This window comes from Electrophorus electricus, chromosome 5, assembly GCF_041902795.1.
Source record: "Electrophorus electricus isolate QZ-2024a chromosome 5, ASM4190279v1, whole genome shotgun sequence".
NCBI lineage: Eukaryota > Metazoa > Chordata > Actinopteri > Gymnotiformes > Gymnotidae > Electrophorus > Electrophorus electricus.
In genome coordinates, this window is record NC_137501.1 from 16650383 (window position 1) to 16678270 (window position 27888).

The 27888-nt window shown below is 39.9% G+C and overlaps 1 protein-coding gene across 1 annotated transcript in view; it reads left to right on the forward strand.

Moving 5' to 3' along the window:
• LOC145657964 (uncharacterized) overlaps positions 1-27888 on the forward strand; it is a 73110-nt gene that overhangs the window by 23956 nt on the left and 21266 nt on the right. Inside the window, exons 2-9 of the mRNA XM_081714844.1 lie at positions 1580-1733; positions 1827-1946; positions 2072-2218; positions 3052-3249; positions 3433-3579; positions 3738-3974; positions 4931-5035; positions 5120-5256. Of these exons, the coding sequence (XP_081570970.1) occupies positions 1580-1733; positions 1827-1946; positions 2072-2218; positions 3052-3249; positions 3433-3579; positions 3738-3974; positions 4931-5035; positions 5120-5256 (1245 nt within the window). The remainder of the gene's footprint in view (positions 1-1579; positions 1734-1826; positions 1947-2071; positions 2219-3051; positions 3250-3432; positions 3580-3737; positions 3975-4930; positions 5036-5119; positions 5257-27888) is intronic.

Consider the following 27888-nt stretch of genomic DNA (forward strand, 5'->3'; position numbering starts at 1 on the left):
CAAGCCCACCAGTGGGACGTCCCTGCACTACCCCTACTGCTCCACAGGTAAGCCATTCAGTCCCACAGCCCGAGCCCCTGATCGGCTGCAGGCCGCTGCTTCGCGTGATCCACTCCACAGGTCAAAGTACTCTCTCATCTAGTCCTCCCTCATAATAAGCTCTGAGCTGATTGTTTGGTTGTTTGGCTGGCTTTCATTGTCTTGTCCTATTAAAAGCATCATACAATCAGCAACAAAATCTGATGGTGTAGTTTGATTTCCGGCCATTCTCTCTTCCTTCTTCAGTGATTCGGTCACACCGTTGACCCTCCTCCGTCATATTTGACTGGTTCCAGTAGCTTGTGTGATTGTGGCTGTTCTGATTTAAGAAGGCTTCTCAGATGTGTTTTGATGTTCCGACTTGCCGTGCCTATTCTTTCGTCTGCCTCCATCTTAGTTCTCCCTCACAGCCGCTCGAATCCTCCTGATCTTCCCTCGTGTTCCCTCTACACAGACAGCCCACGTAAAGGCCCTGTAAGAAGGATTCAGCCAAACCCTGAGCACCTCAGCTCCTCTGAGGAAAGGCCTCTCTGTAAAGGGAACACTCACTACTGCGCCGTTGCACTTACTTTGTGTCCTCTTTCCCTAAATGGTAACAGTGTTCCTCTTTCCTCTCTTTCTCTATTTCTCCTGCCCATTTATTTAAGCACCCCATGCTTGTCTGCTATCTCTTGCTGTCTTTGTGTCTTCACCCCCCCCCCCACCTCCACACACACACACATTTTGTGCCTTTGCGGCTGGATCTTTTGCCCTCTTGTGCTTTCTCATTTCCTCTCTCTCTCTCTTTGCCTCTTTCTCTACTCACTTCTCTAATTATGCTGTGCTGTGCTGTGCTGTGCTGTGCTGTGCTGTGCTGTGCTCACCCCCCCACCCTCATTGCCATTCCCCTTCTTCTGCATGTGTGTGCAGTATCTCTCTCTCTCTCTCTCTCTCTCTCTCTCTCTCTCTCTCTCTTTCTCTCTCTCTCTCTATCTCTCTCTCTCCATCTTTTCTGTCTTTTCCTAGTTTTTATGTCCACACCCTCATTATCCTCGCATTTTCTACCTCAAATCCCAGCAGCTGAACAGCCAGGTAGCAGAGCAGGGGAATGTCAATGTCGGCCTGGCCCTGGAGGCCCACTGTCCGGCGAAGGCTGCAAGTCCAGCAGCCGGAGAGGCGGTTGCCTCAGGCACGCTGACGCCCTCATTGCCTTCCAGCACTGCTGCTCCTTCAGGCCTCACTCTCCCAGGCCAGGCTGTTATAGAGGCAGTCCAGGCCTGTGGAGCCTCCACTGGGGCAGAGCTGAAAGAGACTGGCGAGGAGCCAGAGGTCTTGCTGGAGGATAAAGTGGAGCCCATTTTACAGTCCAATCTTAGGCAAAGCTTGAGTCAAGGTAAATAACCACATGCATGACATGCTATGTTAGGACACTAAAAAGACACCAGACTGATTTGTTATGATTTACAGCTATTAGTTTATCCAACACCTGGAAGAAGCCAAAAGAGGACACTCCTGTGGGGCAGGCCCAGTGTCCTGACAGAGAGGTGATTCCTCTCTCCAGGTGCTCACTGTACCCCTCTCTGCATGCAGAGCCAGAGCTGAAGGATGGGAAGAGGCAGTATGATAGAGACTTCCTGTTGGCCTTCCAGTTCATGCCTGCCTGCATGCAGAAGCCAGAGGGGCTTCCTCCCATCTCTGATGTGGTACTGGACAAGGTAAGCCTGCTAAAACATTGGCCTTAGGGGACCTTTAAAACCATTCCATGGAGAGGGGCTGATGGACTTCGACTTGACTCTGTTGTTTTCTAGATCAAACAAAACAAGCTGCCCCTGCAGCAGGTGGGCCCTCGCATTATCGCCAGAGACCCAGGCTTCAACCCAGCCTCTGCAGACTTCAGCAGGGCAATTCCTGGAGGCAGGGGTGCACCGGTGGGTCTCTCCGCTCATTCCTTCTCTTCTGTCACAAATGAATGAGCGCCTGGTCATCTTATGTGACCGAGGTCTTTGTGACATTGTTACCGCCCATAATAAAGAGCACCCATTCGTTGCTTCAGCTGCTCAGTGTAGGCCCGAGACGGCTGCCTCCCCGCAAGATCATTACCAACGTGAATGACGAGGTGCAGCTGAAGAAGGCCGAGAATGCCTGGAAACCTGGCAGGAAAAGGGAGAACACCCAGAACCCCGAGACCCAGAAAACTCAGGTCAGCACCTCACTCCGCTGTGCCCTGTTTTCAGATTTCAGAGTCACAGCCTGTTATGGTGGTCTTGAAAGCTACTTAATTTTTTTTTGCGATATGCTCTTCAAGAATTGGATATTTAAATTATAGAGTCGTTGTTTAATTGGGTGGGTGTGCGGGGAGTGTGCACGAATGTAGCTATGCAGGGGGACATTGGTTTCTAGTGTAAACAGGGGGTGTGATGATACTGAGGACCAGATCTTGTGTGCTTGTTGTTCCTTGTGTTGATTGTGGTGTTGATTTTGGTGAGAGAGTATTGTAGATATTGTAGTGTATTCTGTGGATGATCTTGTATATATTATAGGTTAACACCCAGTGGTTGTGTTAAAAATATTCTTGCAAATTTGTGTGCAATTCAGCATTTGGAGAGATTGACAGATCTTCATTGCATTGTCTGGTCGGTAGGGTTATTATTGGATCAGATTTGGTTATTATGTATATATTTTTTTTGTTTGTAGGAGTTATATATTGATTAAATCTAAAATTCTTGTAGCTGGTTCTAATGGGTTTTCTTTTAATTTGAATTTGGAGCACATGAGGGGTTTTAGTTGATAAGATTTGATAAACTGTTTGCTGCCAGTGCTACACTTCTCGGAAAGTGTGATTGATGTATGATGCCTTTATCTGTCTATATAGCAAAGTTGAGTGATTTTTGTTCATGAGGAAGTTCCAAATGGCAGAGTAAATATTTGGTGAAAGTGAGGAGTTAGTCATTATGTGGAAGAACTGCTGAATTTAACAAAAGATTGGGATCTTTGTAATGGAAAGCTTAGTCGGTAGTCTGTTTTCCTCTCCAGGAGCTTTTCCAGAAGGTGCGCAGTATCCTGAACAAACTGACACCGCAGATGTTTAACCAGCTGATGAAGCAGGTGATGGACCTCACCATCGACACAGAGGAGCGCCTCAAAGGCATGGTTGATCTGGTTTTTGAAAAAGCCATCGATGAGCCCAGCTTCTCTATGGTCTATGGCAATATGTGCAGCTGCCTGGCTATGGTGAGTAACATGTTCCCATACATTGCTGCTGAAGTTCCATACAAAGGCAAATGCCACACAGAAGTGAACTCTGTTTGAACCACTGTAAACTGACATGGAGCTTTAATCAGCTTCTATTTAGTAACAGAACTCTCAACACTGTCTTATACCCAAGTGTTTCTCCTACATGTCTTTCCTGTGTAGTTAAAAGTGCCCATGGCAGACAAGCCCACCAGCACTGTGGGTTTCCAAAAGCTGCTGCTGAACCGCTGTCAGAAGGAGTTTGAGAAGGACAAGGTCAACGATGATGTTTTGGGGAAGCTGCGGCACCAGCTGGAAGCGGCCACTTCAGTAAGCAGCACTCCTGTCTAGTTTACCCGACTCACCAACCCACAGATCAGGAGAAAGGGGACTGAAATCGGCAGCAGTGCTGGGAGGCGGCCAGGTCGTTATCGGGTCCAAACGCGCTGTTTCTTGCTTTTGTCTTTGTTCTGGTTACTCCTCGCAAGGCCAGCGAGCGGGAGAGGCTGGAGGAGGATCTGGAGGAGGCGAAGGACAAGGCCCACAGGAGGTCCATCGGTAACATCAAGTTCATCGGGGAGCTGTTCAAGCTGCACATGCTGTCAGAGGCCATCATGCACGACTGTGTGGTCAAGCTGTTCATGAACCACAGCGAGGAGAGCCTGGAGCGTCTGTGCCACCTCCTCACAGCCATCGGCAAAGACCTGGACTTGGAGAAGGCCAGGGTAAGCAGGCCGCGGGCCTGGTCTGGGTTGATTTAATATTCTCAGCAGATGCTCAGCACTTGCATCGGTTTATCTTTAATATGTCATGTAAAGGTTTACGGCGCATGTGTAGATGAGTGCTAGTGTGCAGTGCAGCGGCTGTGCGGATTTTGTCCAGATTTGGTCTGTGTTGCGTTTTTCACAACAAGTACTTTACACATCGAAACTGGATGAAGAAGTTTTGGATATTGTATATTGACTGTCAATTTTGTCTCTAGTAGGAATGGCAGTTGTGATGTTGACAGTTCAGTCACCAACTAGTGTGACAGTTATTTGTGTTCAAGTTTCTTGTTCTTTTTTATTTTGTTTTTTTTTCCATGCACGCTTTTAACCAAAAAACAAGCATGTTGAAATGTTGTTTATAAAAGTTTTGCCGTCAGTGTTTTCTGTTGCTTGCCTGTTGCCTGCACTCTGACTACAGGGTAGCCAACTAATTAGGATCATCATCTATAGTGCGACTAGCATGCTGTGCTGATATCAGTGTATTATTAGGCCTTGGCAATGATTTTGAAAGTGTCCAAGTTCATGTTGTTTAGTGAAGTTGTTAGTGTGGTTGTTAGCTCTGCTCCTACTACAGCTGACAAAATGAAAGGCTTTTATTGAGGACTGGTCAGCTGTTAGAAGGTTTTGCTCTCACAGCCTCCTCCACGTTTGCCGCCTCCTGCTGCTGCACCCTGGATTCCCCAAAGCCAAGCGCAGCTGATGACAGCACAGCTACACCCACAGTGGCAGTGAACTGCTTTACAGCACTGACCAACGTGCAAGGCAGCAGGGTTTACATAAGAGTCATAAACGTCTTGCGACATGAGTTCAGCTGAGAGCACACCTGATCGAATCGAAAGGTGAAGAATATCTGAAATTTGTCGACGTTTCTCTTACACTCTCTCTCTCTCTCTCTCTCTCTCTCTCTCTCTCAGCCAAAAATGGATCATTACTTTAAATATATAGAAAAGACAGTGAAGGAGAGGAGGGGTTCTTCACGCATTCGGTTCCTGCTCCAGGACGTCATTGACCTGCGACTGGTTAGAGACTCTGCCTGTGTTTGTGTTTGCCATTCCAGCGCATGGTGATGCAAAAGTATGCATCTGCTGATTTTGCTTTTCTAGAATAACTGGGTGTCGCGGCGAGCTGACCACGGGCCCAAGACCATCGAGCAGATTCATAAGGAGGCCAAACTTGAGGAGCAGGAGGAGCAGAGGAAGGTGCACCAGCAGCTGCTGTCCAAGCACAACAAGAGGCAAAGGTGTGGCCCTCAATTCCGTGACAGCCTTTTTCACCTGGCTGTGTGAGGCCGAGGACAAGTCCAAGGACAATCGACAAGAGGATGGACACATTTGCCAACGTGTGCTAAAAGACAATGCAATAATTCAAAAAAAATAATAAAACTGTGTGACAAAGAAACAAGTTCTGACTCTAATGTATTTTTGCTTTTTCCTTTATGAACTGCAGACAAAACTATATTTAACATTTGCAGATGTTCAAAAGAAAAGACAGAGGTGAATATAGAAATAATATTATTTATTTTTTATTTTATTCTTCCTTGGCTTCTCGTGAATTCAGATAGGCTCTGCCCATTAGATTTCACTTTTTTGTTTGTTTGTTTTTTAATTTCTTTTTGCTAATTTCAAACCTGTCCTAGGATTTTCACACAATCTGAGTGAAATTGGTGTCAAAATATTTGCAAGAGTCTGAATCTCAATAATTATTTAAACAAAAACCTGACATAAAAAATACAGTTGTCCTATTCCAGTCTAATATTAGTAGTACAAATTAGTAGTACAAAGGTCAGGCTTTAACTTTAACTTTAACTAGCTGTCACTCCTGAAGGACATGTTCAGATTTCATGAAATTTAAAAGACTTATACCAGTATTGACTTTGAGGTAGCTTACCAAATGTAGCAGTTTTGTCAATATGGGGCATTATAATATTGCAAATAACTGTTTCTCAACGACTGCTCTTCTGATCAAGATGAAATTTTGCATACTGCTTCTGTAAGCAAGCTGAAGGATTCCTAAGGATGACTCAAACATTGGCTAATGTTTTTCAAGTAATTGGCTAATCATAGAACTGGCTTCAGTGGACTGCTATAACGTTGATTCTTGTAGAAATTACTTTAAATTTAAATATCCTACTACTTTTTATGTTGCTGATGAACTGTAACACACTAGTCGTAGGACCTTTCTCCAATCTTCACAAATTTGGTATCAAAATATTGATGAGACTGAAACATGTTGATATTTGTATGGTATATGGCCCCTACATACCTATCAATCCTTCCAAGGTGTACTGATTCATTCAAAACAGCTGAAAAAAAATTAAGACTTCTTTGAGTAATTCTTATGAAACTTGACATGAGTATTGATTTATGGACTTTGAGCTAGCATGGCAATTATAGGACATTTTTGCCAACAGCCCCTCTGACATATGAAAAGGTATTTAAAAAAAGAAAAATGAGTCAATCCCATTGTGTACCAATTGTGCATGAGAAATGCAGTTTATACAGTGCAATACTTTGTGACTATTTCATTAAAAAAGTTCAATACGTTTTGTAAATCTTTTTTTAGCCTGATTTTTGATACCTAAATTAGTTGGGCAAATGCACCTTTCAAACAAGTCAGTGACCTTTTGATCTAGAGATACCTTTTAAATGTAAAAAATGCAGATCTTCTTGTAAATAATGATCAAAAATATGTGTATTTAACTATCAATCCCCAAGAGCAGGATTTTTATTAATAGGCTAAAACTTAGCCATAGAGTGTTAGATTATCACCAAACTTCAATGGTGTATATGAACATACTGTGAATGCAAGTACATTTGGGGTGAACTGACCTTGTGGGGGAACTATATTTCTTAATCATGTCGAATCAGAAAAATAATGTTTATATAAAGCAATTCAGCAGAGAAAATTGAGAGATTGGTTTCAAAATACAACATTCCTGGAAACAAAATGTCAAAACCAACCACAAAGGCTGGTGAACTTAATATGGCATGTCATCAGCAACCAAGTTGTGCAGATGTGATAAAATGATTGGACCCTTTAATTGCCACCTGCAGCTATAATAAATGTAATTCTAATGTATGTCATGAATTCCCTAGATGAAGGAATTTAGACATTTCAATAGCAACACACCTCCCTTGATGGAATGACTGGGTACAGAAATTAGTTGACCAGAAAGGCCAGAAAAATAGCACAACCACAGCCTTCAAACCAGACAACAAAGCTGCTTAATGCTGACAGTTTTTTTTTTTTTTCAAATACAAAATACAGACTCACTCTCAATAAATAACCATTTGATGAACTAATGCAGAATATAAATTAAGACACTGACACAAGCTTTACTGTAGTTACTAAGCATTTAGGTTTGGGTGTTCTTAGGACTTGGTGGGATGGTTACAAGCAAATATTGGCATATTAGATAAGCAGAAAAATACTATGGATGGGTTCAACACATGATGTGCGTACTCGTTTGACTTTGGATCTATTGGATCCCGCCAATAACTGTTGAAAAGAAAAATGACCACCTGATTGCTAAAACATATAATGGAAATAAATGTCTTATGCAATACGAGAATTATGGAAATCGGGTCAGCTTTGGAATAGAGAGGAGCGTTAGGCACATACTAATAATATTAATACATTTTCAGAGACACACAATATCCATCCTGCCAAGGACAGGCAGTGATCAGTGAACCAGGCAGCCAGTAAGAGAAATAAAATCACCAAGAAAGTCAGGCTTTTTGCTGTTTTTTTTCAAAAAAATGTCCTTGACAGAACACAAGATATGACTGAATGAGCAAAGTTACATTTATATAGAGCCTTTCAAAGAACATACAATGCTTTCCAATGAACACAAACAGCTTCTACATTCAGTCACATGCTGGATATTGTGTTAAATTGTTTGTCAGTGGCTTACTGCAGGGTGACTGTGTGTAAAATGGGGAAGAGTAACTCCACTCCAGCCTCCTCTATCTCACAGTCATGCAGAGTGAGCTGTGTGTGTGTGTGTGTGTGTGTATGTAGGTATGTATGTGTGAGCTCTCTGGATGACCATGGAGACGACTGCGCAGTCCTCAGTGCTCAGAGTCAGAGTGTGTGTCTGTGTGTTTGCTGTCAGGTCCAGAGCAGAGCTGCAGAAGAAGTCCAGTGTGCTGCAGAGCAGAGAGCAGATCTGCTGCTGCTGCCCCCTGCTGGAGGTCAGAGACACTGTAGCAGTGGAGCAGCCTCAGCAGCAGCCTGTCAACACTGAGAAAACAAAACACACACACACACACACACACACACACACACACACACACACACAAACACACACACAGTGGCAGGGCAGTTAATTTCAGATTAATATAAATATTTCACCCGAATTTACCAATTACCATGGACTGTAATATGTTGATTACCTGACACAGGAGTCTCAATAAAACCTAAACAATGCTGGCACAAAATGACATCTTGGAAACTTTCCAAAACACACATAAATGAATATATAAGTGTATGTAAATGTATATAAGTTTTTATAACACGCCCAGTTTCCTGCTTATTTTCAGCCACTTTTTGGTAACTGCATTTATATTATGTCAAATGAGATTTTAATGCTTTAATTTCTGTGTATTAAGAAATGGTACTTGATCAATTTATGTTATTTATCCTCATATGGAAAGATTTGCTTCCATATTTTCCATATTTCAAATTTTGTGGGAAAAAGATGTCTGGAGATTTTACAGTCTCTTATAGCCTGCAAGTTATAGGACAGTGCCAGACCCGTGAAACAGTGCCACTTCATCCAGTGTTTAGACGACGTTTGATGCTTAGACCTCATTAGTCATATGCTAATAGTAACTTTGATACAATCTTCAATACAGTGTTGAATCAATGTGCTTTGCAATAGTGAGCTTTGATGCCTCAGTATCTAACATCCCATCACTACACTGGAGTTCTACCATATGTATTCTTTCTCTGCCTGTTCGTTTTCCATATTGTTCTCCGTTCCCGTGTTCTTAATATCTGTGTTATCTTACTTTTACCTCTATGTTTTCTTCTTCCTGGTTAGCCTCACTTTGTTTTTTGTTTATCATGTATTCTGGTAACATGCTCTTGGATAATGTTTCTGCTCCTCCTAATAAACAAAGTTCGACAACACGCTTGTGTCTTGCCCTGCCTGTCTCAGCATTACAGCTAATCTAAAGGTCAAAGCATAAACTTCACTGGCAGATACACCTATATTTAAACATTACCACGTGTGTACACAGTTTTCTAATTACATTAACATATTAACAAATAAGCAGACATCTAGTTTCTGGACATCTGAATATTTTCAAAAATTTGATTCTTTAAAAGGTGGGTTTAAATGATACAGCACTACAAAAAGCATGCCAACCATAGGCAACAAGCAATCCTTGAATTAGAATAAATTAATATTTCTGTATGTGGGCAAAATAATAATATGATTCTTAGTCCACGTAATATTTAGGCTCCATGCATGTAAATATATCTTTTATTTAAAAATGAACACATTGTCTATTTTCACCATTAGTCGCTTTGAAACCATTTAAGCCCACTACACTCCATTTAAGATGACCTTAGAGTGTTTTAATGAGGAGTTCCTTCAAGTACAAACTTGCATCAGTTTTCACTGTACTGGCTGCAAGTAAGAAATTATGATATGCAAAATAAATGCTGTTTGATGGAATAAATGAATGACAAATATGAAGTTACGATGTGATCATAAAATGGCTTAGGCAAATGTGTCCATGTGTTCTTACAATCCTGGCAGGTCATGTGTGACTGGGGTTGGAGCTTTACTGAAACAGATGTTTTACATCTTGTTCTGGATTATAATCTGGCTAGTGGAATTGAGAGCCCTTTCCCCAATGGGAGAAAATGATTTTATTATTTTATGTGAGATCATCCTGAGCAGACCATTCACAAATCAGAACAGTTTCCTGTGGCTACAGTGAGGACCTCATCTGATACTGGAATATTCACCCACTGCTTTGATATGCTTATCTCACAGATTTCACAACAAAACCCCAGAATATCTACAATGTAGATGAGACAGGATTTGTCACTGTTCCATGACAAATCCTGTAAGATTATGTAGCAGACTACAGGTGGAATTGGGAGGGAACAGATAACCGTCCACATCACTGGGAATGTTGTTGGGCAGATTCATCATCTACAAAGGGAAACGGTTGTACGATTCTTGGTGTCAAGGAGGTCCAGACCGCAACCCCATTTTTGTGACAGAACATGGACGGTTGGACAAATATCTTCCTTAAACTATTCATTCAGATCTCAGACTGAACATTTCTCAGGGTTTTAATATTTGATGGTTAAACCTCGCATGTGACTCTGGGACTGGGGGACTAGGGGGCTTCTTAACATTTTTTCTACTCCTGAACCTCTTACTGAATAAATGTTGAGCTGTTAATCCTTTCAAAACTATACATTTTTAATATTTTGTCAATAAATCATGACATGATCTTACTTGGAACTTAAATGGACTTAAATGATGCAACTGTACCTATTAAGATGATGCCAGACTTTGCACCTATTTAAGAAAATATCTTTATTTACATTATAAAACAGACATGAACTAATAAGCACATTTTGAAATGAGAAGTTAGACATTCATATTATAAATCAATTAAATATCTATGAAAAATGCCTGGAAAATTATTTTGGCAGGCTTATTGCATGCAGTAAAGGAGTAAAGTTATGTTAATATGGAAAGGACATGAAATTCTATACCATACAGCTATTTTTGAAAGAAAGACTTAATTCCTTTAAATCCTTTCCATACAATCCTAATTCGAAATCTCTTCTTCTCACATGTTCTTGCTTCCGAGGCTCCATTCGCTTCTTTCGATGTCTGCTCTATGTCTTTTTGATGACGTTTCAGTTTCTCCTTCCCATGTGTCTTTTTCTCCTTGAACTGTTTCTCCTGTGCATTTGGTGCTGGCCTCACATCTGAGTGAGGCAGTAGTGGACGGCAAGGCCTGTAGGGTCTGGATGATGGGGCTTCTTGGAACCAGTGGGGCTCACCAGGTGCAAATCTGGTAGGCTGTCTGAGGGAGAGTGAGGGAAACCTGTTGTCTCGTGGTTTGGGAGACTCCAGGGGGAAACTGGGCCTTGGGCTTTCCAACTGTGAAAAAGCATTTAATTTAGCATCACTATTAAATACATGCATGTGCACACACTTTGATACACTATCAAAAATATAATGTAAGTGATATTGTAGTGCCATAGGCAATCCATTTGTTGATATGCCCTAATACATTTATGCTCACTATTTACCTGGACTTTAATTATAGTTCCTTATTTCAGTCTAAAACCATCTGCTGTGTATAGCAGAACATTGCTTCATTGGATGTGCACTGCAGTGTAACTAAGTGTTTCTCTTTTCCTACTTTCTCAAGCTGTGCTCTCAGCCTTCTCAGTTCAGCTTTGATCTCCACATTCTCCCTCTGCAGTTCTCGCACTGCTAGCTCGAGGTCTAGACCTCCAAGACACCGCCCCACACGTGCAGCCTTCCGTCGGTTGTCCTCCCATGTCTTTCTCCGACATTCACCCAGGGTCTCTTTGCTCAACTCCTCCTCCACCTTATGGATTCCCATTTGGAACATACAGAGACATATGACCCAGCAATGTGTATTCGGTCCCTAGAGATCTTCAGCCGACAAAGAGTCTATATATATATATATAGTTATTCTGTTCTTCTCTGCGTTCTTTCTTTCTTTTTCAATCTGAGATGTTGCAGAGCCTCATTCTAATCCCTAAAAGGCAATCTCTATCTAAAAAGGGCTCATATCAAAATTTAAAGTGGTGTGTTAGTTGTAACAGTCGCCAGCTGTGTTGATAACTCACTCTACGATGCGCTGACACGGTGGAATCTTCCAGCTGCTTACCGTCCTCCTACAAAACAGAAACCTGCTTAACACACTGATATCCAGCTCAACAGGAGGATGTCTTACAATGTAGGTCGGCTCTAAAGTGGGAGAATTGCTGCAACTAACTTCAAAAGGATGAACGCTGTTCTGCCAAAAATGCATCTCACTTTTGTAATCGTATCTTTTTTAAATGTTTCTACTACTGTTTGTCTTGTTTATTCTGACTAGCAGTTGCTATCACACCACGCGACTAGAATGTTATACGTATGACGCCGCATGGTTACAGAATTCAAAAGATTACAGCTCGGACGATATTGAACGCGCGTTAAAATACGCTCATGAATGAGTTTAACAGACACCTGTTCATTTCAACACAATGGGAGAAATTACTCTGCTCACAGAGCTTAGTAACGCCTTAGAGGAAAATTCGCTGCTGCACTTTAAAACACTGAGCGTTATTCTTAAAACACATAAAAGGTGCAAGATCACGCGTTGTCGTGTGAGCACCTCAGTCGTAAAAAGGGCTGAGTTGTCATGAATACGTTATGATCAGGAGTAGTCGGCCGTACTGCTGCGACATCCGGTCAAATCAACCGTCCTCTAAGAATCAGCGCAGTACTAGTTTTGGTAATAGCAGCATCTATGGACATAAACGGCGGGGAAACGGATGGTTTCTTTCTCGTCAACGTTATAGTCCATCACACTTGCTCCTATAGATCGGGATAAAATCTCCATACCAAAACCTCTGTGCATTGGCATGATGAAAATTTAGAGCACGCAAATCCTTCACTTCTGAAACAGCAGAAATTATGTAATTTTACACAGATTAAAAAACCCCTCAACGTTAAAGACTGCTGTTGACGGAGTTTTAATGTAAATATAGCAGGTTGGGGAAGTGTAACGATGAGCGGTAAGGAGGCGGACGCATTGTGTGGAAAAGAGTGAGATTTATTAGGGGCAAATCCAAAGTCCAGGGTCAAATTATTAACATGGAGAGTCCGAGAATTCACGATAAACTAAAGTAAAGAAAAGTGCACGAAGACAAACCAGGGATGCAGGCTATAACATTGGGGCGAGGATAAACATTCAGGCTTATATTCACATGCACGGAAGCCTCGATTAACAAACAGCAGCTGGACTTACAATAAATAGCAACAAGACTAAACTAAAACAGGGCTTAAAAACATGGTCACATGAGCATTAAACCAGACACAAGTGCAAATTATGAGGGGTGCAGAAAACGAAACGAAGGAATGGAACCACAACAAGGGAGTAAATCAAAATAAAGACACTAGACAGGGAAACCGTGGAGACATGAACGCTAGGAGGGTGGTCAGTGGTGACAGGAAGCTTGTTTCAGTCATGGATGTCTTTGGCAAAATGAATGCAACTAAAATGCTTTCCTCATGTGTCCTAATAACCAAATAATAACCAAGTTCTTCTTTATTTCTAAATAATATGCCTTTCGGAAATTGTATAACTGCTTGTGTTATATTACTTTCTTTTATTCAGAAACACAGGAGACTCAGGTGAAAAGTGTGATGGAAATTATACACTTATTATTATATCCTAAAACTTGTCTCACCTAATCGTAGTCATCAGTTTATTAGATAAATGCATACCTATTTTTCTGTTTGTGTTTCACATGTTCCATCCCTTTTCTCTTCTTTGAAAGAAAAATTCCTTAACTTAATCAAAGACTAGGATTAAAAAAATAAAATAAAATAAAATCATAGACAGGTCAGCTGAGCCCACTCCCTTGTCGTAATGTCCCCATATTGACAGTTAAATACCACATATTAAATACAATAGACACTGGAGTGTCTTGTTTTTCTCTGAACATTCCACAGTGCGTCTAGAATTTTAATAGTTGTTTATTTCTGCTGTTTTTCTGCTCTTATTTGAATTTGTTTTTGTCTTAAGGAGAAAAAAAAGGCGTCAAACGAGACCTGTGACCCCAGGGGGAAATCATGGATCAGATGCTTCACACCAAGTCACTGTGTAAACAACACCAGGTTCATGTTTTAGTGTGAGGAATGAGTGCAGGAGTGTTTTGAAAGAGCAAATACAAACACTAACAAGAAGAGAACAAAGAAAACAGGAAGGAGAAGCTCCTATCCTTTTTGAGTTACTTACTGAGTTCATTCTCATAGCAAGTTCATTACACCTTGTGTACTTGTTGTAGTGAATTTTGCTGTTTCTATATTGGCTGAGAGAAGGAGCAGACCTGTTCCATTTACATTTAAACAACAGAATCTTGTCAGTGGAGGATGTACTTTCTCAAACCTTTTTAACTGGTATCTTGCCTCTGTGTCTCTCTGTGTTCGCAGGACAGGGACCACTGCATGCCTCGCACCAGAACACCTTTCCAGTGATGACTCCCCTCGTGTGGAATTAGTTCACAGCTGTTTAGTCTTATACTTATCCACAACTAGGATTAGTCCATTTACTATTTCTTAGAAGTGGGGATCAAGAACATTGGAAGACGTGAGTAGTTTTTTGGAGCAATACAGATCAATACATAAAAACAGGCAAATGACCTGGTTATACTCAAATACATCCATAAACTTATCAAACAAAGTAATGCTTAGGTATGAGTTTTCTTGACTTCGTGACTTATTATGAAGCTTAACTTGTTATGAACTGACACATGTGATAATGTTCACACATTTAGCTGCAATTCTTTGTTTAACTTCAGAGGGTTAAATGGAGCTCACTCAGATGATGGTGTTGACTGCTTCAAGGATTTTCACTAGAAGTTATATAACTGCAAGTTATATTACCGATGTCTAAGTGTATGCAGCGCAGAATTCTTTATTCGTAATGTAATACACGTCCTATTTAATTCTACAAGATAAACAGGTTGGAAAATATTTGTGTCAAATAGATTAGACATAAAGCCATGCAGACATTGTAAGTGGACATCAAGGAAAAATATAAAATAACAGAATAGTATAGCATACAGTTACAGGGTATGCCTGTTTTCATTGATTACTAGGGAAGCTCTTTGTCTCCCTCTTGTGGCCATTGTTGTCTGAGCCAACAACCATATCAACATAAGTGACATGAAGTTATAGAAATTAATTAAAACTGAAACGTATTTTTATAAACACGATTTGACAGTGTGTTTTACATATTCTGGTTGAATATGACATTTGTGTCGACAAGATTATAAAAAACATAACCATACCTTTACCTGATACTTATATCCAAAGTGACTTACGAGTGAGTATAACTTGAGCAATTGAGGGTTAAGGGCCTTGCTCAGATAACCAACAGTGGCAACTTGGCAGCAGTAGGGCTGGAACCGGTAAGCTTCTGACTACATGTCAAGTATCTTAACCACTGAGCTACCACTGATCACTGCTGGGGGTCACCATAAATGTTAGAATTTAAAATGTTGGATACTAAACTATTTAAAAAAAACATTTTGGGACATTTATTTATTTAATTTCCCCTAACCTTTGACAGCACGGCTAGTACAGACCTCTGTATATCCATCTTCTTACCCCTTCTCTCTGCACACAAAAAATAAAACACATTGAGAAGAGACTAATTGCCCAAAGGATAAAAAATAAAATGACATATATAATGATAAAAGGAAAAGGTAACTAGATAACAGTAGATGTGTTAATATAAAATCAAAAGTCATCTAAACAGAACTCAATGCAATAAGTGTGTTTTGAGATGTTTTTGTTTTGCTGTTGTTTTTGTTTTGTTTTTTTTGTTTTTTTTTGCCTTCAAGTGCTAATGCCATTATGAGTTGCTAGACCATGAAGACATTTAAAGACATTTAAAGAATAATAAAATAATTAGATTTTGCTGTAAAAGACAGATGTCATGTTCACACTGCACAACTGCACTGCTTAATGTGAGCAGACATCTGGCAGACACGCTTATCTATAGCAACTTACAGTTTCAACTATATTACAGAGCTAGGTCCATATAGCGGTAGGAGTTTGATTCAGTTCAGTTCAGCTCACTCAGGCTTTCATTTCTGTTTTCTTGTCTTCAGGTTTTGTTTCATTGTCCCTAATAGGTCCAACTTGTGCTTGTCTACTCATGTCTCACTGTCCTCCTTTGCTTGATGTCACAACTTCATTGATACCTAAAGTGAATGTTGGAAATATCACATGTTCTTTGAGTAGGAATCAAACATCATTGCTCTAATACACTGGACTGATAGTGGACTCTGCCGAGGTACACCTACCCCTGATGTTGTGATGTTACTGAGCCTCATCCTGTCTCAGATGCCTTGGCTACTCCCATCATCCCCTGATGTCCCCTGTTGTAGCCCACACCACCTCCACTCCAACCAGCTACTCTCTGTTGCCCTTAATGGACGTTCTCTTGCGACTTGGGTCTCGGACACATGCACACAAGTCTAGAACCTCCAGAAAGTTGGACTAAACATTAAATGCTTATTTCATTTTTTTATTTATGTCTCTCTTTAAACAGCCAGAGGAGGATGGGACCCCCTTTGAGTCTTGGTTCCTCTCGATGTTTCTTCCTCATGCTCTAGGGAGCTTTTCCTTGCCACTGTCACCCTTGGCTTGCTTACTGGGGGCTTGGACTTGGACATTTGAAAAGCTGCTTTGTAATAGCACCTGTTGTAAATAAAATAAAATAAAATACAATTTTAAAAAGTACTTTATAAATAAATTTTGGGTATTTGATTTTTATATGTAATCTTAAAATGTATAAGATAACTAAAATTTGTTTTTTAATCATTACATTTTTTCACTTAAAACAAAAATATAATTTGGATAGTCCCAATAATCTAGAAAAATCAAATCTCATCATTACAGTGCCAACAACACATCAACATCACCAGACTTCAAAGCACTTGTCTGAGAGGAAGATTTGTATGCCTGTAAATCTGTTGTTGAAGAGCCTATAAAATCAAAATAGGCGTTTAAATTTGAAATTTTAAACTAAAATAAATACAGCCTTATTTTACATGCCTAAACACACACACACAGTTACCTCACAGTGTGAATATTGTTGTTGGTGGAGAAAGTATCATAGATCCTCTTTGCTGACACATCAGTGATGTCATAAATCACCGCCTAGTAGTACAAACACCTGTAGATTTATATATCAATGAATTAAATTAATGAACGAATGAATGAATAAACGAATGACTGAATTAGCAAATGAATGAATAAGCAAAGAAATAAATAGTATATTTGTGTCAGTGGACCTGAGTCATTAATGGCCAGATAATTATGCATTCTGACATTTTAAACAAAATATCATTTCTTTCAGTTCTTGTACACATGACTTGTTATCTATCAGGCATGAAACTGTAAATCATAAAGAGTCTGTTATGCCTTATTTCTCTTTTTAATGAGAACATGTGTTTCTACAAGCAGTCTGGATATTTTGTAGACCACAGAGGTCCATCTTGCCAAGTACAGGAAGTGATCAGTGAACCAGGCAGCCAGTGAGAGAGGTCGTCATTTCCAAATAAAATCACCAAGAAAATCAAGCTTTTTGCTGTTTGCTTTTGAAAAAAATAAGTCCTTGAAGGAACAAAGGATATGACTGAATGAGCAAAGTTACATTTATATAGAGCCTTTCAAGGAATGCTTTACAATGCTTTACAATGAACACACACAGCTTCTATGTTCAGTCACATGCCGGATTTTGTGTTAAATTGTGAGAAAAAGAGTAAAATGTGTTATATCTATGTTAGTGTTCGCTGTGCACTCAACAATCAAGACTCTCTACACATCCCTCCTCCCGCTTGTCCACTCACTCCAGGATGTGGGCTTTGTGCTGGTGTGCGAACAGCATCTGCAGGCAGTGGTTAGTGAGCTGACAATGGCTAAGGTCCAGTTCTGACAGCCCTTCAGAATGTTCCAGAAACAGTGCCAGTGACCTACAGGCCTGCTGGTCCAGCCGGGTCTGACGGAGGATCACCATCTTACCCAGAGCCCGGGAGAGAGCCACAGCGCGTCTCACACACTCCACATCAGTCCCCACACAGAGAAGAGACAGGAACTGGAGCAGCATGGCTTTATTGCTGCTGAACACACTCAACATTCTCCAACATGTAGAGTCACAAAACACTAACACACTCACATAACTACTAACATTAATGCTATTTACACACATTTTGTTTCAAATGATAAAATTATTTTCCCTTTTCCAGAATGTTTCCCTAGTTTGTGTGGTGTGGAGTCAGTGGCTTACTGAAGGGTGACTGTGTGTAAAATGGGGAAGAGTTGCCCTCACAGCCGTGTAGAGTGAGCTGTGTGTGTGTGTGTGTGTGTGTGTGTGTGTGTGTGTGTGAGAGAGAGAGAGCTCTCTGGATGACCATGGAGACGACTCTGCAGTCCTCAGTGCTCAGAGTCAGTGTGTGTTTCTGTGTGTCTGCTGTGAGGTCCAGAGCAGAGCAGCAGGAGAAATCCAGTCTGTGCTGCAGAGCAAAGAGCAGATCTGTTGCTGCTGCCCCCTGCTGTAGTTCAGAGACACTGTAGCAGTGGAGCAGCCTCAGCAACAGCAGCCTGTCAACACGGAGAAAACAAAACACACACAGACAGTGGCAGGGCAGTTAATTTCAGGTTAATATAAATATTTCACCTAAATTTAACAATTTCCTCCAGAAAGTCATTTTATTCTGAAGTAAATATCCATGGATATTGCTGATTACCTGACAGGAGTCTCAATAAAACCTAAATGATGCTGGCACAAAATGACTTTTGAGGAAACTCGTGAAAAACACATAAACGTACATAAACATTTATATAACACTCCCTAAACAGACCAGTTCTGTGTTAAAATTCTGATTGTGAGAAAAGTTCAAGCCTGAGACGGGAGACGTGTTAGAGCAGTGGCTCAATGCTCTCCAGCTCCGCCTTTGGTATGGAGGTGAAAAGCAGGCTGAGAGAGACTGCTGTGCAGTGCTGGAGGGTGAAGCGCAGGGCAGCACAGTGGACAGAGTCCAGCTCTCTGCTGTTCAGGTTGATGCAGTTCTCTGCTGAATTCAACAAGCTGGACACACAGTGAGCAGAGCCAGTCTGATAGATCTCTCTGATGATGGACAGTACAAAGCTGGAGCTCAGCCTGGGGAGAAGACACACACACACACAAAAACACAGACACACATTTCCAGGTCTCATGCTGTACAGTATAATTAAAGTGTTTGGACTGTTACTAACTGTGTGAACAATCTGAGCCACACAACACATGACTGTATTCTCTCACCTTCTGATCTGAAGTCTGGCCAGTACAGGCAGAAGGTCTCTGGGATTTTGTTACTTAATGTTGGGGATGTGTAGTGGTCTCATGAGCTGGTGGAAGCTCGTCTACTTTGTCGTAACGTCACCCTTTCGCCTTGCTGTCTGGATGTGTACTGTCTGTCAGACTAGCAATTCATCTACACTTCTCACAGATAAAACTGCCACTAATGACGAAGAATAAACATGCTGCATTCAGTGCTCTGAAGCAGAACATAAGTCATGATGAAAAAGCAAAATGTTAACATTACTCATGTTTGTGGTAGTTCCTTAGATATAGTTTGTGATGATAAAATAGTTTTCCATGGAAGTTGCCAGTTTCCAGGTAGAAAGTAGTTAAATCCAACAAAACATTTGTTAAACAGATAGAGAGCAGTAAGAGCTAGTATGCTGAAACTACCTGTTTCAAAAACAGGAAGCTTCCTTATGAAGGAAAGAGGTTCTTATGAACCTCAGCATTTTGACAGCAAGTATTAACCATGGCTATAAAACCATGTGAATAATTCAGTTATGGGATTAATCCACAAAATAGAACATCAAATCTAATTATTTGGCCAGTACAGGGTTATGCAATATTCCTTCATCTCAGCAAAATGCAATAGCTTGACTTCCTTAACTGATTAATAATTAAAAAATATCTTTCTTGACTATAAGAATATAGCTTACCCATTAGAAAGATTAAACATCCAGTCAGCGTGTATCCTGGCATGTTAATGTAAAAGGCAGCTCCTACTGGATTTGGGGAAAGATTAGTAAAAGATTTCAAGTATCTGCAAAGCAGAAAACTGCCTATTCAACAGGCATGAATGATCTGCTACCGAAGTAGTTGTGTTATTTGCATAGCCTAATTAATATCATTAGATCATGTTCTATATTACCTATATTGTTATATTAAAATGTTCCTATTGCTTTTTTGCTTCACAATTGTTACACATAGTTGCTGCACCTGATACAAGGATAGGAATTTCAATTTATTCATACTGGATATAAGAATCATTAATGGCTGCTGAGTGAAGCACTTTCATTGAAAATTCATCCACCAATTTTTTTTTTTTTTTTTTTTTTTTTTGTAACCGGAAACAGGGCACATCAGCCAGGAATACATTCCAGCTCTGTTTTAGAACACTGGCTGTGATTCATTACATTTTGGCAATTGTGAAAACAAACTGGATGATACTTCTAAAAGTAATTGTGTTTGCAGTTTATTTGCACAGTTACATGAACAACACTGGTAGCATAGTCAACAGGCTTGATGGTTTTCCAGTGCACGACACCGTGATACCTGGGCTGGCCCAAGCCTGTGTGGGGCCCTATGCAGAAATCTGAGCTGCCACTGACATAACATTGGTAAAAAACAAATAGAAATAAATACATGGTCTTTGGCACCCTCTTGGCGGCCTTAGCAGGCTCTCATTTTGCTTATATGGTGGGACAATTGTTCTGCTGTTATCCTACCTATTGAGCAGTCCTACCTAGATTTAATGCACTTATGTACATCACCCTTAGTCCAGGTTTCTGGTGTTTATTTTAGATGCATTTTTGGTTGTATATATTATAATTAGGCTACTGTGGACAATTGTATACCGTATAGCTACAGCACCTGTACTTCACACACATGTAGTAATCGGATCTAGAAAGTTGCCAACCCTATTAAAATATTAAGTTTATAGTATAATATTTGAATCAAACAGACAAAGCATTAATCACAATCATTTGCATGATGATTAAATCTTGAACCAAAAATGTATCAGAGAGCTGTAGTGTTTTTCACAGACACACACCCAATAAAACTGTGCTTGACCATTTCTTGCCCTCTATATCATTCTCTGCAGTTTACTGAGAAAGACCTGACACTGGGTAATGCCATTGTCTATTCGAAGGCCAAAACAACAACAATCTTGGTTATCAAAGATTCACTCCACCCTGACCACAGCCTGTTCTTTTAGAAGCTATGCAAAAACCACCATCGCAGCTTGTGAGTACAAATCTAGCCTCTTAAAAATACTCGCCTGGAATTAAACCTAGTAGAGTTCCACAACGAGGTGCAATTTGTAAAATGACGTCTTTTTCTCTCAGAGTTAGAAATCTGCAGAAATAAATACATCAGTTAAATGTTTAAATATGTAGGTTAGAAATCCAAGTATAAAGAGCAGATATATTATCTGTGCTAATTAATGAATGTATTTAAAGTATACATTTAGTAGGCCAAAAAATAGAACTCGTATGTAAATCATATCTAAATATTTTTATTTAGAGTAAATTACATGCGACATTTTGAAGATTTTGATTTTTTGGCCTGCTACCACCACACCGCCTCATCGGGAACTGTTACACTTTATTTTTTATTTATTTTTATTTATAACTTAAAAATAATCACCTGGAATGTAAACCTAGCCGAGGTCCACAACGAGGTGCAATTTGTAAAAGGACGTTTTTTTTCTCTCAGAGTTAGAAATCTGGAGAAATAAATATATGAATTTATTACCCCCCATCAGTGGACCTTTAGAGCTTTATTATTAAAAATAAGACAGACAGATGAACAGACAAATGCAAAATGTATATATAATATTTTTAAGTATTCGCTATCTGCACCATTACAGGAATGATGTGTGTGTGTGTGTGTGTGTGTGTGTGTGTGTGTGTGTGTGTGTGTGTGTGTGTGTGTATGTATGTATGTATGTATGTATGTATGTATGTATCTATGTATCTATGTATATGATTATGTGTGAGTACATGTATGTTGGATTGTATATGTACACGTATTAGAGTGTGATATTTATCGTTTATGGATTGGCTCTGTATGGATTTTATCAAAGGTGTCCACTCTAGATTATTGGTTCTGTTATTGATTAATTCTGAGAATTATTCGATTGATATATATACTCTATCAATAGATTTTTCTATTGGGTGACACTAATATTATTTTTTGTTTTCCAGTTCATGAATATGTTTTTTTGTTTGTTGTTTTTTTGCAAGAATATTTTTATTATATCAATATAATAATGTTATACATAGTATCCTGTCATATTGGTTGATGATATGTCTCCTAGGAGACATAAAGATGGTGTTGGATGGATATGGTTATTTAAAGCATGGGATATGTTGGTGATGCACTATATTGGACTGTTTGCACTTGTGTAGCATGTTGTCTGTTGCACTGTTGTTTTTATGTTGCACCATGGCCCTGGAGGAACGTTGTCTCGTTTTTGTTGTGTACTTGTATATATAGCTGAAATGACAATAAAACCACTTGAACTTGAACTCGAACTTGATGACGACTTGCCAAAATTGCTTGATAGGTGTGCTCTGCCACGTGGCGTGAATGTAATCGTCAACTGTGTTTTGAGTAAAGTATGTACAGATTGCTGAGCTTGTGAAACCAATTTTAAACATCCAATGTGTAGTATAATGTACTCTGTATTATTTTGTACTGAATGCATTGTAGGTTAGTGTTGCTGTCATGTGGTAATTATTATTACACATTTTAATTCAAACTGCAGCGTCGGGGGCTAGTAATAAATGTTCCTCCTATTGTCTCGATGGGAGAGTAACTGTGAGATTTGATTTCACTATTATTCTGTATATCTTAGATAATAGGTTTTTTGTATTAAGAATGCTTGTTTATAAATTCTGATATGGATGTAGGTATCGGAATTGATTTTTGAACACATAGGTGATCTTAGCTGATGGTATTGTAGGAACTGGGGGCTTTCTATAGCATATTTTGGGGCTAGTTGTGGGCGTGACATGAAACAAGTCTTAGGATAAATATGTTTAAGGTTTGTAATGCCTTTTTCTATCCAAGATGTAAAGTTTAATATTTTTGTTCATGGTAAAGCCTGGATTGTTCCAAATGGGAGAATGAATAGTTCGTGTGAGTGTGGAGTTTGATATCTTGTGGAATTTCCACCAAACTGTTAGTGTCATGGCCACCTTCAAACTGTTGAAACATGGATATTTTTGAATATGAGTCTGGGCACATTTGAAACACCTGCCGCAAACATTACTGACATTATATCTTGTTTATGTGATTGGCTGTGCTTCTCTAGCCACAAGTACTTTTTGATTTATTTATTTTTTAATTTGGTAATTTTATATATAACAGCAACAAATGACATCTTAAGTTTTATGACAAAATGTGCAAACAAGCTGGTCTGAGAGGTGTGTAGCGGGATATGACTCAGTGCATCTCTGGTGCTGCTTTTGATGAGTACAGTGTCATAAGTGTGTCTGTCCAGCAGCGCAAAGAGGGGATACAGCTTCTTCTCCCGGAGGTTTCCGATAAATATGTAGATATGTTAGTATGTAATAGAAAGACAGCTGTCCATCCTCATAGTCTAGGTACATGCCCACATTCCTGGGCAATTGTGTCAGGGGCAGAGGGGTCTCAGGCATGGTGCAGGTGTACGACTTCTGGGTGCTCCTCCAGAGCACCCAGAAACCCTCACAGTGGGTTTCTCAACTTGCTCAGACTCAAATCTCAATATCGGCATCCGAACCGTCTTAGAGAGGAACAAAAAACACAACTCATTTGATTAAATTGTTCCAGTATAAATATGGTTATCAAACATGCTTTTAAAAATATACTTCCATGGAGATGGTGCCCTACAGGGTAGTGTTGGAACAGTGTGTACAGGCTTAGTGTCATGTTGTGGCCCCGCCCCCTCCTCAAAGATCTTGGTGTGTGTGTGTTCGTCTGTGTTGCCACACCCTCTCGTGCCGTTCACCTGTTCTCTGTTATGTGTAATCGGCTTGGGTGTATATATGTCTCGTGTGTCATAGTACGTGTGTTGGTGTTTGAGATGTGCATAGTATTTGAGCTTTGTTGTATGTTTTGCATGTTTGCAAAAATAAAAGTGCGTTTCATCGTGCCTCGTCCCCGCATCCTGCTTATCCTCGCAACGTCACAACTAGACCACTTTAGATGTAACTTAGAACCTCCAGTGACCTCTGTATGTGTTTCTTTAGTTGTATGAGCTCCACTGGAGGACTCTGAATAGTTGACAATGGAAGAGGGGTATATCAGATTCACCCCTTCTGCCTCGGTGTGACAGATTAACACACTGCATTAACGTTTAGAAATAAAAACATATGGTAAACACAGTCTAGAAAATATTACCTAGTAACAATTCATTCAGTATATGAACTGTTTTCTGTGTCCTTATGTCTATAAATTAAAAGTAATAAAACATTTAAATGATAAATAAATTACAATGAATGTATAAATGTTCACAAATAAGAAACTACATTGGTCTGCACTTTTCTCCACAGATTCAAGGAACTCATGAAAGTTGGAAGCTATAAAAACACATAATACAGAATTATAGACTGACTGATGTGTGAGCAGAAAGATCACTGTGATGTTCTCATATCTAAAGCACTCAAAGCATTGATGTTGTGTAAATGAACTGTGATCTGATTGGTTTAAGGAAATAGATTCACCTACTTTGAAGTTCAAGTTTTTATCAAAAGGTTAGAACTGGTTGACTATACTTTGTCTGTCCTGCAACAGGAAATTTAAACATTTATATCCAAAGTATTACGCGATAGAAATCAATTCAAGACTACCCGTTATTGACCGCTAGATGGCGGAAGATACGAAGAAATAAATGAGTCCAGAGCCTCCTGCCCGACTTTACGGTGAGACTCTGCTTTTACGTCATTAAAACGCTAAAGAAAAAAGGCCGCCATATTTGTAGTTCCACAACGTGAAAAGGCGTCATTTTGTATGCCGAAGAATGAATAAACACCATGCCATGCCTTGAAGACGACGAAATTGCAATTTATTTAGCTAGCCATAAAAATAAGAATAGCTGTTTAATTTACATAATCACAAATATATTGCATGTACATACAGCTACATTTCAGTCGATCAAAATGTTTCACGTATTTATAACCGCAACTTTATGTTACAGTGGTCATATCAGAGATTTACCAATATAAAACGCAACAGGTGTCGTGTTCTGTAATAGCACATTTTAACATTTATATCCATATTACACATAACCAAGGTGTAATATAACCATATGTACTGAACAGACATGAACAGCCTGTGTATTGTGAAAATACATGTATGTGTCTTCTACAGCAATTACTGTGCCCTGCACACTTTAAGTTTGGCATGAAGTGTTTGCTTTTTCCAAAGCAAGTAATATTAAATTATTCTCATAGAATAAATTTCACAAAGACATGGACATGTTTTTTTGTATTTAATTTATTTAATGCGAATCGTATGTAGGTTACCACTGCTAAGCTTCACCAATGTCAAGGTAAGACCTCGAAAGGACGCAGAAAATTATTTTAATAACAGCTTCTGCTGATTTATTCAATAACTGTATGACACCGTTTGAGTGTACGTAAACAAACTCAAATTATTAGAGACACTCTTACTGCGTCTCCACATTGAAACATATCAGTTAGTTAGCTGGGCTGGCTAACTAGCTTAGCTTTATTAGCTAGCTAAGCTAATGGCGAAGAGGATTACGTTAAAGAACCCCCGGTCTACAGTTGTGCACATACAGGAAAATTAATGAATAGCATGGTAATACACGCATTTATTGGAACAGTTATGTAGCTAATATGCATTTGTAGTATGTGCGCCTGGCGTAGAAATGAGTCTTTGTTAGCCCATTAAGGCTATCTTAGCTAGGCTAGTCCGAGCAAGCTAAGTGCTGGTTGCTATGACAACGGGCTTGGTGTATTTTGCGAGCTTGTCGGCTACATAAGACAAGTGTTTATTGCTTTACTGCTGCGGTGAACTGTTATTATTGTAACACTCTGCTAATGCCAGAAGTGTAGAATAACTCACTAGTTATGTTTACTTCGAGACTTTGGCAGTTTTAAGATGGCTAGAAAGCGAATGAGCCAGCTAGCTGTCCTAGCTAACATGCAACCTTCTGTACATCCCGGGTACTCCCAGCCCTTATCAGGACCCCACAGTTCCCTTTGAGAACTCCCTGGTATCACGATCATAACTTTGGACAACCAGTTGTCATTCTCAACTCATGTTTCAGATTTCCCCTTTGTAACATACGAAGGATTTGACCCTTTCTTTCGCAGGAAGCTACCCAGGTGTTTGTGCGGTCTCTTGTGATCTCAAAGCTAAACTACTGCAACTTACTACTTGCTGGTCTAGTAGTACTCTAGTACTTATTGTTTATTGCACTTATCAATGTTTAAGGTAGACCTTATGTATTTTGTACTTCTTGTTAGGAACTGGTTCAAAGTGACAAGTCCTTCAGGTTCAATCTCCTCCGAGTTACCCTCTGCCCTCCGTCCTCTGTAGCCGGATCCGGGGAAGTCAAGAGATACTGACACCAAGGTAGTGAATCAAGAGAGTTCAACTTTATTGAGGAAAGCACAGAGTATATATGTGTCCTATATCTACTATCTAAATCTACAGGATGATGGGGAAAAGTGAGGCATGTTCTAAGGGTCTACGTAGAAAGGAAAGGGACAAGGTTATTAAAGATTAGATGTTCTCTGCATGAACGAGCCACGAGCTGTTCCCTTGCCCGCCATTAGCCACTCCTGTGCTTAAAGAGAGACGGAGAGAGAGAAAGGGAGGGGTAAAGGAGACAAGAAGAGGGAGCGGATGACCTAGGGCGACCAGCTTGTGGTCAAGCCGCCATGTCATGGCTGATAGGCAGAGACCTTGCGTTGGGTGCCTGAATAGAGAAAGGCTCCAGTATCTAACACTTCTAGGCATCAGCAGTAATCCCTGTATTTCTACAGTATTCTAGATCATTGCTATATTGGACTCTAACCTATTGGACTGGCTAGGATGTATTCTATGAATAAATAACAAAGCACTTTTGTAAGTCGCTCTGGATAAGAGTGTCTGCTAAATGCAGTAAATGTAAATGTCCAAGGAAAGCCGACACTAGCAGGCAAACCGAGCATTGCACAGGCCATATTTGAAATTCCCACAATGCTTTTCTCACCGAGCGTATGTCCGGGCAATAACGTCAGTTGGTCCTACCAGACAATTATCAGCATGACGAGAGTCTTTCATATCAATAAATTCTGACAACACTTTGAAAGTGATAAGCAGTGGTTAGCTCGAAAGTTATTCATAAACAAGCACGTTGAAAATTACGAAACAAGAGACTTAGATCAGCTGTTGTCTCTATCGATGGTGTGGGTGACCCATGTGTTCTTAGGATGCAGGTAGGGTCTAACGCCTTCTGTGCTGAGTTGCTGTTTCCATATTTTAAAAATAGAACATTGTTAAACGGCATCTGTAATAGTTAAGGAAAATGTGTTATAAGTATAAAGTGTTACAGTAAGTGTTTTGGCCCCTGACTACCATTAGGACAAGCCAAGACAACCGCACACTACGTTATCTTATCTACTTGTTAAATCAGCCTGAAATTAAGATACAGATAAAAGTGTTGATTTTTATACTAACATTTTAACAACTTCAGCCAAAGTATTCAGAATGTAAATGTTTGGTCTAGCAGATATGGCCCACAACTGATGCAGAGAGTGCATGACATGGCAGAGGGGATTCATGTTGGCAAAATGCCCTCCTACGAATTAGTCCCAAATACTGAAGCAAAAAAGAGGCCGAATTCATCTGATGGAAGTAAGTCTAAAAGGGCTTCTTGATGATGTTACCCTGGTGACTTGCATTCTTTCCAGATGCTCAACAACCATTAAAAGTAGTGCATTGCTAAAAACTACTACTTGTTGTGCTGGAGGTGTTGAAAATATGGTTTCCTTGTCATTGTCAGTTTGATTTTA